We start from the raw sequence: 12,142 nt of genomic DNA on the forward strand, positions 1-12,142 counted from the left end.
CACTCACGCTGTCTCCGCTATTTAAACCGCTTCCCGCCGCCTCCGCCTCACTGACTCCCACTCGCTCTCTCCTCCCCGCGGAACTTACTAGGGCCCGGCCCCCCGCCCTGCCCCGGCCCATATACACACGGCCGCACGCCGCGCCGCCGCCCCGCCCCGCTGCGGTCGCCCATTGGGGCAGCCTCACGCCCGTCAGACGGGACGCGCGAAGCCATTGGCTCGACCGCCTGCCTGTCAAGGCGGGGCCCGCCTCCGGGCCCCGCCTCCTCGCCCCGCCCCCCGCCCTCCCGCGGCAGGGGTTGTTAAACGGCCGCTTCGGAGTCACCGGCAAAATTTACTTTTAGGTCCCGCCCATTTCGGCGCTGCTGCAGACGCTGATTGGCCCAGGGGAAAGGCCTCTCTATTGCGGCCATGTGTCAATCAAGCCCTGAACGCCCCGCCCGCCTCGGTGTCGTCATCCTACTCGATTTGTCCGCGCCTCCAACCGCTCCCGCCCATTCCCTCGGGTGGACCAATCAGGTGCGGCATCTCAAGCTTAGGAGGGGATGTCAAAGCGTTCGGGACGGGGGTGTGCGTAAAAGCCGCTGCTATTGGTGGATTGCACGGTTCCCGCGGAGTGTACCACGCGGTAGCAGCGGCGGGGGGAGGCAGAGGGGCGGCGAGCCCGTTGGTGCAGCCCGCGCGCCCCAGCCATGGGGCGGAGGCGGCGCCGCAGTTCCCGGCATGCCGCGCGCGCGGTAGGTGGCTCCGCGGGCGGGGCGGGCCGCAGGAGGGCTGGCGCGGGGGGGAGGCCGGTGCCCGCTCCAAGATGGCGGTGCAGGAGTCAGCTGCCCAGCTCTCAATGACTTTGAAGGTGCAGGAGTACCCCACGCTCAAGGTGGGTGCCGCGCCGCCGCTCGCACCGGCGGCGGGCGCCGAGGCAGCGGCCGCCGCGCTGGGGCAGCGCCGGCGGGGAGCGGGGCGCTTGTCCAGCCGCCCACCCCCCCCATACACACACCCACCCACCCACCGCGGGGGCCCCGGCGAGGCCGGGCGCCCTCCTCCGCTCCCGCCCCCGCGCCAGGGCCGCCCGGCACGCGCCGCTCTCCCGGGGCCGCCCGCCCCGAGGGGACGGGGGGCGGCCCCGAGGCGGCGGGAGGCGGCGGCCGAGGGGGCAGGTGGGTCCCGGCGCCGGGCCGGGGGGGCTGTGCCGTTAACGGCCGTTGTTATCGCCGCTATCGCGGTGGGTCGCTGGGCCGCGCCGAGCTCGCCGCTGAGGAGCGGCAGCTACGTGGCGTTGTTAAGGGACGAGGGGGAGGCGGGGTGGCGGTGGCACAACATGGATCCCCGCTTCCCTGGCTCTCCCCGAAGATGGAGCGGAGCTGCGGAGCATAAAGGGCCCGGCGGGGGAGGCGGCGGCGCGGGCCCTGCGGCAAGGGCAGCGTTGGCGCTGGGCTCCGGGGGGGTGTCCGGCGCCGGGCAGGGCGAGCGGGGGCCGCGGCCCGGGGCCGGCGCGGAGCTTTGTTCCGAGCGGCGGCCCCGCGCCCGCGGCGGCGCGTCCTTTGTGTGGGCGCTCCCCGCGTGCAGGAGCTGTCGGTGCCGGGGGAACTTTCCCCCTTTCTCTCCTTTCTCGGTGCCCAGCTCGTGCTGCGCTCCCGCAGGCGCGGGGCGTTGGGCTGTGTTTGTTTTGCAGCGTTTCTAGCCATGTTCTTGCTCGGCATGTCCGCGTTCTCCACCCTCCCTGCTGCCTCCGCTTGGTTCCCAACAGCAAGGAAAAGGACAAAATGCTGATTCCAATTTTACCTGCAAAAGCTTCTTTCCTGTCCGCTTCAAGTACTTTAACCTAGCAGTATCAGCCTCAAATTCTAATATATCTTTAAAGAGTGTTCTAGTCCTTCCGCAGCCGGAGCAATGTGATGGCATTTAATGGTAAGAAGAGCATCTTAAGGCTGCATTTTAGATGTGCGCAAGTTGTTATCGCAGCTCTGCTTCTTGCATTCCTGAAAAATTACTGGCAGGGAGAATCAGCGAGTTTTTGTTTTGTTGGTTATGACTTCAGATGAGTTGTCAGAGTGCCAGCCATTTAAAAGGTAGAGATTATTTTGGACAGAATCTTAGGATATTTTTCAAGGGCTCTTCCCTCAGACATCTTAACCAAACATACAGAAGAGAATGGAATGTTGTTTGTAGTATTGGGAAATTAAATATTTAAATAGGGGGGGAAAAAAAGTGAAACACCCTTGCAGTGAAACTCTTGAAACAATTACTTAGGAAAAGTGTTGTTTATTGATGCTTCTCAGTATTCATTCAACTTCGAGGTTGTTCCTGTAGTCTTTAATGGTATCTTTTTTTTTTGTTTATTTGTTAAAAAGAAACAAAAACTATCTGCTCCACATCTCTTGGATATATCTCCTTGAATGTTCCTGAGTCATATATCAAAATATTTTAGTAGTGCAGGTGAAAAGACAGCAAGGGGAAATGAGTGCTAGGACTAAAGTTCACAGAATCGTGTGCAGGTCAAATCCTGCTCCCTTCTGCAGGAGCCAAGTACCTAAAGCTCTCTGGGACTGAGCCCATGAATTTTTATTTCTAGCTTATTCCAACTCTGTGTGAAACTAATACATAGCATTTTTTTAGTGGTTACCTGTGTGACAGTTAAGATATTTTCTTAGGGCTTTGGGCATTGGTATTTTTCCCTCATGTGGTTAAAATATAAAAGATCGTCGTCTTGTATTTATATCCTTCCTGTTTCCTCCCTCTGACTTCCTCATGCCAACATCACTAGATAATAGTTGTGCAATAGCTCTGTGCTTGCAGCATGTTCCACGGGGCGCCTTCCAAACCAGAAAGTGCTTAAAACTGCAGAGGGAAATCCCTGACACGGAGCCCAATGGTGGACCCTTCAGCACTGGAAGTGCCCCAGCCGCTCACCAGTACTTCAGCTCAAGAGAAATGAATTGCCTTGTTTAGCTGAACCCGGGGAAGCAGTTAAGTGCACAGAATAATACTTAAATATTTTATTCTGCTGTTCTCCTCCCGCCCGTCTCCCTTGCCCCTTTGTCAAGGACAACAAGGTCCTATCCTTTTTCCAAGAAGATGCATGATAGAAATGACAGAAATTGTGCTGGTCTCTCCTGAAAGCACATAATGTGCAAGCCAGCGAGTTAAAACATGAGTGAATGCTGACATTGTTGTCACAGTTCTTTGCTGAAGCACTAATAAAGAAGTGATGACAGGAAGCTAGATAATTTGTCCATATCTTTAGAAGCATAAATAATTGTTAGATGGAGGTAGCTACTTGAAGAGAGTAAAACCCCGGCTGAAAAGAGGGAATACCTGGAAACAGGGATGAGCACTTCTGCAGACACTCTTATCTGGGCTGCGGGCTGGGGGAAGGCTCTGATAAGCTTTGGGTTTGCTGGGCTGAGTTGCTTTGGAGGCAGCTGATCTGAAGGAGAGCTAAGCACCTTCCCAGAGCTGCTGGTTGGCTTGGAGAGTTGGCAGCTGTGGGAAGGAAAAATATTGGCAGCAGATTTAATCCAATATTAATTTCTGCTGGAAAAGTTTATCTGATTGGTACAGAGCGGAACAGATAGGGAAATAGATCAAAGGCTACGTTGTTTCTGACCTGGGTTCACAGAGTTGCCCAAGTCGGAAGGGAGCTCGGATCGTCTAGGCTAAGCCTCCTGCTCCGAGCAGGGTAACCTAGAGCAGGTTGCTCAGCACATTGCTCTGATGTAAGTTCCCGTAATTTGGTTTGTTCCTGTGGCCTCTTGCCCTTTCACTGGGGGCCACTGGGAAGAGTCTGCTGGTTTCTTTACTACCTCTTATCAGGTATTTACACACATTGATAAGATTCCCCCAGGTCTTCATGTTTTTCCAGGCTAAACAGGCTTGGCCTCTGCTGCAAGCCCTCAGCTGTGCCCGTGGCTCCTCGCTGGCCTTGCTGCAGGTGGCCTGTGCTGTGTGTTGGGTTGGAGCACCCAGAGCTGGGCCTGGCACCTCCACTCGGCCTGACACAGCCCGGGACCGTCGACAGCCCCGTCAGACCCATGTTCCTGCTGTCCACCCACCAGGACTGCTGGTGCTGGGGTTTGTTCTTCCCCACGTGCAGGACGTTGCCTTTCCCCATCTGTTCCCATGTTTCTGCTTCCCTGGGCTGCCCTGGGAGTGGCAGCACCGCAGCCCTCCTAACTCTGCCCGGAGCAGTTGCTGAGGGGCCCTCTCTGCCGTCTTCTGAGCCATTAATGGCCATACCAAACAGTTCAGGCCCACTGCTTTTTCCATTAAGTCAGAAAAGGCCCAGGATTTATTTTGGCTTTCATGACAAACAAAATGATTGATTGTACTACTTGTTTTTTTTCCTTTATAAGCTTAAATATAACTTGTTGGGTTTTAGCTTTAGTTTTTTTTTTACTTAGACAAAAAAGTAGCACCAATGGCCTATTGTACTTCTGTCATATGAAAACTTTGACAGTAATATCAGCAAAAGCAATTCAATGAATGTGGTTCAGGCAAACTGAGGAGGCAGGAGTCGCAGAGCACTAAAGGGCACTTCAGAATATCAGCAGGCAGCAGCACAGAGGATCCCTACCTGACTTGTGAGTAGCTGCTCAGGCAGAGTGGTGAATCAATAACTCAGGTCTGTGCTAGCTCAAGTGGACAGTCCTGTGTCAAGCTGGACTCATCTTCAAAACTGGGGTACTCGCCAGCTCGCTGTACATTAAATGATGCTTCCTGTCTTGCAGCATGACGAGTCATGAGTCCATGTCAACAAAGCAGCGTGACGTGTCTCATCCTGCTGGGCTTCTGCAGTCAGCCTCACGTGCCGCTGTGTTCCAGGCAAATTCTGATATCCTGGTACTTCCGAAAGCAACTAGAGTAGGTGCTCGATTCAGAGAGATTTAGTCTCATTTATCCCCTGCCTGTCTCTCAATGAAATACATTTTACAGTGATTAATGAAGGAAGAAAACACAGTATAAGCCAGTAAATAGTAGTGTTGGTGTAAGCTGGGGATGCTGTGTGTTTATCAGTGCAGTATTGTCCCTGTAGGAAAATACTGAAGACAAATATTTACAAGCGTTTTGCAGCACAGCTCATGTTAGGTTCTGCAGCCTCAGTCCTAAATTGTTACTGCTCTTCACATTATGGGGTGCTTGGACAGGACAGTGCTCTGTGATCTTCTCTGCTTGACTTCTGTGAGTCTTTTCCTACAGAAATACCGCATCCTTTGGTGGCTGGTATGCTAGGGGAGGGTCTTGAAATGTAATTGTAAAATCAGAACATCTGGGAAATCTTTGATTATCTATATAGTGCTTTTTTTTTTTTTCCTTTCTCTTCCCTAGAGCTGAACAGTAGAGGTAAAGATGACCTGGTAAATGCTTGAAACTATCTTAGTATGTAGGAAGTGTTCACAGCTTTCTGTGATGAGTGGAATCTGTTCCTGGATGATATGGACCACCCCGTATAATTTTTTTTTAATCTTATCTCTCAACTTTCTAAATCTTTCACACCTTTTTCTTACAGTAGTTGATCCACTAATCAACACGATCCTGCATTGTTGGGACTGTAAGCATAGGGGAGAATTATTTTGGCCGATGTGTATTTGCTAATGTGATGTGCTGGTAAAATCCATAGCCTTTGTAAGCTTAGGAGTAAGCTTCATTATATCCTTGGGCTTCTGTAGCATGTAGCCCAAAGATATGCTATATAGAACTGTTTAATTACTCAGACTAGGAAATAGACTGGTTTGAGGGTTTTCTGATTCCATCTGATGTGCTTAGCTTATTTAAGTAAAGCAAAGTTTTATTGTGATGTTACAATATCCAGTAGATCTTCACATTATACATTCATCTCAGCTTTCATTTTGAGAGTGATCAGTGGGTAAAATTTAGTTGCAAAAGATGTTATGAGCTTCAATAAGAACTCAGTTACTTGAGATGATATATCAAATAGAACTGTGATCATTCATATTTTCTCATATTGAACTGCTGAACCTATAACCCTAAGTTGTTTGATGAAATCCTCTTATTTCCTCTTATTTGGGAGCAGTGTGGTTAGAAATGGGTTCCATAGCCTATATGTTATAACCAATATGATGGTGTTTGGGCTTTGCAAGCACAAGGGAAGATACACTCTTTCATTTTAGAGGTGATACAGTGATTAAATTGAACAAATAGAGATGAAAAGAAGGGCCTAATCAAGTGCAGGGACTTGTTCTGAACCCAGAGCTGCTGTGTGGCCTTAGCTTAGCAGCTGAGCTTACCCTTTGGGCAGGGGGAAAGCTGAGCTTTTCCTCTGCACTCAGATATTTCTACTGAAAGGAGAAACACGAGGAAAGTTCTCTCAAAGAGCTGGGCCCAAGGTGGCAGCTGTGAATGAGTGTAACGAGAATGACCAGTCTCTGAGTCCTCGGTGTGCCTTGAGGCAGGCCTCTAAAATGGCCGTCAATTTGCTTATATAAGGATGCAAGACACTGTTATATAAGCCTAAAATGGCTTTTCTAAAGCACTTGATGAATTTTGTTGCTGAAGAACTTGTGCAGAGATTTCTAAGGTGTATAGATATGTAGCCAGAAATATGTTGCTAGCAGTTTGTATCAAAGGATAATATTTTGAGGTACTGTAATTGCATCTCTCGTGTAAACATTTTTAGATAGCAGATGGATGGTTGAAAAATGTTCACCATTAATTCTGTCCTGTGCTAAATTAGCTGTTCTGCGTATTATAATGATGTTTTCTTCCTAGACACAGCTGTTCCTAAGTGTCCAGTACTGTTGAAAAGCTGCCATGTTTATACTTAAGTGTTAGGCTTTACATTTTAAAAACATGAAGAGTGTTTTAAAAAGCATTAATATTTTGTAATTAAAAAAAGAAAACCCATATAATCTCCAAATCAATGGAGGCTTGTGAAATTACTTTGTGTCTTTTGCTTTGTGAATGAACTCTGAGAATTTATATTCATGTTTGTGTCTAATTAAACCTAGATCTATCTATTCGTTATTCCAAGTCTTGCATTTCTGAAATATACTACTTATCCTTTTTCTTAACTTTCAGTTCTTTTCCAATTTTGCCTAAAACTAACAAAACATATTATCTGAAGGGAGTTGCAAATCAGATTTTTTTTTTCTGTGAGTAGGTCATGATATTGTTCTCACTTCTAGGTGAGTTCAGTGATTTATGGTGCTGACTGAACTCAAATAGTCTAAGAAATCCAGATGAAGAAATAAAGAATGCTAATCTTAAGAATTTCAGTAATTCCACTTAGAAGTGCTTTAATCCCTTTGAGGGGGGGCTTGCAATAATTTACTGTAGCCTGCCCCTTCTTTTCAAATACCATCATATGTCGTGTTTGTACCTTCCGCTATGTTGATGGTGAGCGTGATGAACTAATTTGGCCTAAAGGAAACAGCTCCACACTCAAAGGTGTTTCTTTGCCAAGTCACAAGTTCTGATACTTACTCTTGTTTTTAAATTACTTAGGAAATGCTTTATTCATAATGCTTTATTTATTTATTCAGTTCTCCATACTTAGCTTGCTCTTGCATAAGAGCTATGTGTCCTTGCTTCTGGTTTTTGAAAAAGTTTCCTCACTTCTCACTTCTTATCTATGGCCAGGCTTAAAATTTTACATTAAAATAGCATATGCAGTTTGTAAAAGCTCATTTATACCTCTTCTTGATTGGTTTAACTTGGAGACCTGTGGATTTATGCAAATCTCTGGCACTTTCTAGGTTTTATAAGCTAACACAGTTGAGAAGAAGAAGCATCTTTTCTTCTGGCCCTTGAAAGGAGAGCGTAGTTCTGTAATCGTTTCCCCACCTAATCTGGTAGGATTTTTCTTAAATCTTCTTTCCCCCTCCCCCATCTGACTTCACATGCTTCAGAGCTTTAAAAATATCCCTTTCGAGCACGCTTATGCCTGTAATGGGGATCACTTGAAAAAAAATGCAATGCAAATATTTCTGTGTTTTGCTACCGTGTGTTTTGTGTGGCAAGGAGTTTGATTTGCTTTCAGATGGGAGATTATAATGTGAAATAAGTATTCCTGCTAATAAAATTATGCCTTGACTTTACTGATAAGTTTCCTGCATATGAATTGGTACTGCCATAAAGTTAGACGTGGTTAACCTCTTTTCCCAGAGATTGAGGAAATCAGATGTTCTTTTACAGAACTGCAAACCTATGTGAAACACACTTTTATGCTGCCTGTGCAGATGCTCTGCCAAAATCACAGCTTTTAGAAATTAATCTTTGAAAATTCCTGCTAACAGGAGGCTAGGGAAAGATTAATGGATCTACTTTCATTTACAGAAGTACAAACTTTTTCCTTCCAGTTGTGACATTTCTTTCTGAAGTACTGCAAACAACTGAATGCTAACCCAGGTTGGACCTGCACTTGTATTTCCTTCTCCTATACGCAAACTATATACTCGTTCCTATATTAAAGTCCAGCACAGTTGCTGAGTAAAAAATGCTTTAGTGTTCTGACATGGTAGAAGGATTTACTCTTTGTGATGTTTGATTGCTGTTTTATTTGTGCTTCTTTGGTCTCAATCCTGCCAAGCAGGGAGGGAATTTCGAGTGTTTGTGTGATCATGTGGTACGTGTGACCCCAGAGTTGTTTGAGAAGCTACTGTGGTGAAGGACCAGCATCAGTTCAATACAGATGAATAGAAGTTTTGTGTTTGGGCTTGTCTTTGCTCAGACATGGATTTTTCATGGACTTTTCACAAAATACTGATTACAAAAGAAATATTTGCAGTTTATTTCAGTTTGACTGTGTCAGTTTGGAAAGCTTGTTGCTTGTTGGCCTGTACCTGTAGCTCATGATGTAGAACTACACTAAAGTGTCTTTGGTATAACACCCTAAACTCTTACATAAGAATGGGGAATGCAACAGTTATTTGCAAATAAGCTTATTTATCTCTGCAAAGATCCCTTTCTCCTGTATCCAGTCCTCAATATAATTCTCTATTTGCTGCTGCTAAATGTGTTTTTCTTCAAGAACATCTGAGGGTTTTTTGGTTTTTTCTTTTTTTTTTTTTCTCCCCAGGATAATTGTGAAAGGAGGACAAAACAGACTTTGTTTCAGTGCTCCTAAGTAAAGCCCTAGTAGGGAGCTTAGTACAGATTTCATTTCTATCCTCTTCCAGTGAACAGCGTATTGATTGATGCAGAAGTACTGCCCTATGTGAGTAAATACGAGATAATAGAGGATAGTTAAGGACTTTTGTAAAGGAGAGTCCTTTCAGGCAAAGATATTGAACTACTTTGAAAAAACAATAATTTGAGAAAGGGAGATTTTGTTAATGGTCTTTTCATGTTAGTGAATGTGTTTTGAAACCATCCCTTATTGGGAACCCCTGGGAACACTTAAGTAAAGAAGAGGGAAGCCCTCGCGTGCCTGGGGAACTGGTCAGGAGATGGGAAAGGAGCAGCAGGAATTAGTAGCCAGGCTCTGTAATGGAAGGAGATTCCTGTTCGGGCTCTGCTGGAGTCTCCCAGGATTGGTGGGGTTGATGTTACAAACAAGAGCAAGTCCCAAGTTTGAAGCACTGTAGAAGAGTCATTCGAGGCTTAAGGGGTAGATGAAATTGGTGCAGGTAAATGTAGAATAACAAAGTATGGTGGAAGAGAAACCAATCCTAATCTTGTGTGAAATAATTGACTGAAGTTATTGCTAGATGAGATCTGGAGGGTTATAATAAATGTTTTCGGGGAACAATCAGCTTAATTAGGGACAAAATTGTCATCAAAGTGGGAAGGTGGAGAAAATGGAGAGTGTCGTTATTCAGCTTTCAGTAAGAATTTGTGCTTTGTCACTTGCTTGAATAGTAGATGTTATTCCTGTTTTTTCCCTTCCCTTAAGTTGAAAATGGATGTAGTACAACTGGAAAACCTTAACAGAGAAGCAGAAAGAATGATTGAGTGGCTTCAAGGAATGAGATAGAGGTATTTCAGCCTTCAAAGAGACAGCATGAAGAGCAGAGAGAGTGCAAGTTCCCTTTTTCTTGAAACAAGAACAAAAGGGTGTCAAATAAGGCTAGCAGATAAGGAGTCAAAAACAAAGCAATGTTTAAAGCAATGTTTCTTCACACAGTGCCTAAGGCTGTGAAATACCTCAGCACAGGATGTTGCAGGTGCTAAAATTCTGCAGGTCAGTGACAACAAGCAGAGTTTATGGGAATGAAGCAGCCTGTGGCCTATCTGCTCTCAGTTCCACTATGGCTGAGACTAGGAGTTGAACATCTCAGGGGCTGGTTCCAGCTGGGTCTGCTGGGGCGTTGAGCAGAGGAGATAATCACTGCTCTCTACCCACTGACCTCACTCTTGCTAATGCGACCTGATATGTGGTTAATATTCTTTGCTACAGGAGCTTGTTGCTGACTTTGGTCCAACTTGTTGTCGCTCAGGATCTCTGCATCTTCTGCAGAGCTGCCCTGCAGCCGATCAGTCCCCAGCCTGTACTGATGAGTGCGGTGGTGGCTGGGCTCTGTTCTTGGACAAGTTGAATTTCTGAAGTTCATGTTGCCCTATTTCTCTGGCTGGTCAGCTTCCCCAGCAGCAGCTCATCTGTCCAGCATGTCAGTCACTCCCCCAGGTTCTTGTCCTTTCTAGACTTAGTGAGGAGATGCTCTGTCATGGTTTGCAGCTTGTTGATGACAAAATTGATATTGAAGCTGGTAGCATTCTTCAAAAATCAAACACTTATAACTGGCCACCAGTTGGATTTTAAACCACTAACTGTAATTCTTTGAGTCAGACTTTTCAGCCTGTTCTTCAACCATGCTATATTCTGGCCATCCAGTCCATGTTTCCCCCATCTGCCAGCAAGAGTATGGAAGGAGACCGTTCCACAGAGCTTGCTGAGCTTAGCAAGAATGCCAGTGCTCTCCTGTCTTTTCCTGTCAGGTAATCATCTCATCACAAAAAACAAACAGGGTATCTGGACTATTCTGTTCATGGTGGACCTGTGCTGGCTGTTCCTAGTGATCTTTGAGCTTGGAAACGGCTTCTGTCAAAACTTGTTCCTTAATTTTCCCAGAACTTCTCCATCAACTTTCTTCCTCAGAGGAACGGCTTCCCTGACCCTTCTACCTCTTCCTCTTGGAAGAGGTGTAATACCTGCCTGTTACAGTCGTTGAGGGCTTCCTCTGTCACCATGACCATAAAAATAAGAGCAGCCTTGCAGTATCACCATCAATATCCTCCACTCTGCTCCTATGGAATTATAGATCCCTAGCATCTCCAGCATGGCCTCGTATTTTTCACTTGGAGTGGGATCCTGGGGGGCTTGAGAGCAGAGCTGGCCAGTGAAGGCCACGGCTGCATTTAGGACTGACCGAATCTGGCTTGGCCTTTCTTGCTAGCTCACCTGCTCCACTCTGCAGATGGTTTTTCTTTACCTTCCCTGTGCTGCTGCTGAGCCTGTAAAACCCTTGTCATTAGGTGCTGACTAGGCTGAACTGCAGCTAGGCCAGGAGGTTGAATACAAAGGGCGCTGATGGGTGAGTGTTGGTGCTGGGTTTCCAGCCGAGCAGCTGTGGCACCGAATGCTTTTCCCCATCCTGCCTGGATGGCTCTGGCATCATTTCTGCCAAGAAGATGTTGCCACAACTAATCTTTTCTTTTGTCACCGTGTTCTTGCACTGTTGCTGTGTGCTCTGCTTGGGACTGGGTCTTCACTTGGTCCAGAAACCAAAATGCTTCACGGATGAGAAGCCCCATCCTGAACGCAGGCGCTGGGCTCTGTGTTACCGCTGGAACTTTGCGGCGTTCTCGGGATTCCCTTAAGCCGCTTAGCGGAATTCAAGATGCTAAAAGCAGCATCAGAAAGTCCAGCCTGGTTATCTGACCGCTACTGTGTCAATGCCACTCGGGGGATGGGGCTTAGTTGGGCTTTGATCATTATAATTAAGAAACTTGTGTGAAGGGAAAATGATTTGTGTTTTGCTCTGCCTTCCTGTATTGTTCAAGACCCTGAAAGATCCCTCCCTACGGCGTGTGCTTTAAGCCAGTTTCTGAGTGTGCAGAGGAGAGCTTGACTGAGCCCGGAGTATTTATGGACAGTCTGTTTATCTGAAGCATGGGCAGAGTATTTGGTATGTGCCTGTAGATGTATGTAGAAATTTTTAAGGAGAAAAATGAAAAATGTCATTAA

The 12,142-nt window shown here is 46.6% G+C and overlaps 1 protein-coding gene across 3 annotated transcripts in view; it reads left to right on the forward strand.

Annotated features, from left to right (window-relative positions):
* The first annotated feature begins 717 nt into the window (after window positions 1–717).
* Window positions 718–12,142, forward strand: part of MAEA (macrophage erythroblast attacher) — a 46,677-nt gene continuing 35,252 nt past the window's right edge. Inside the window, exon 1 of one of the 3 annotated variants that reach the window (XM_026034107.1) lies at window positions 718–737. Coding sequence is in view for 1 of the 3 variants with exons in the window: in XM_026034105.1 (XP_025889890.1) it covers window positions 809–877 (69 nt within the window). In the remaining 2 variants the exon portion in view is untranslated. Of the gene's footprint in view, window positions 738–788; window positions 878–7,758; window positions 7,809–12,142 lie in introns of those variants that run through there. The other 2 variants (XM_026034105.1, XM_026034106.1) reach the window with 2 other exon arrangements.

Source organism: Nothoprocta perdicaria, unplaced genomic scaffold, assembly GCF_003342845.1.
Source record: "Nothoprocta perdicaria isolate Ctin4 unplaced genomic scaffold, notPer1 scaffold_14, whole genome shotgun sequence".
Lineage (NCBI taxonomy): Eukaryota > Metazoa > Chordata > Aves > Tinamiformes > Tinamidae > Nothoprocta > Nothoprocta perdicaria.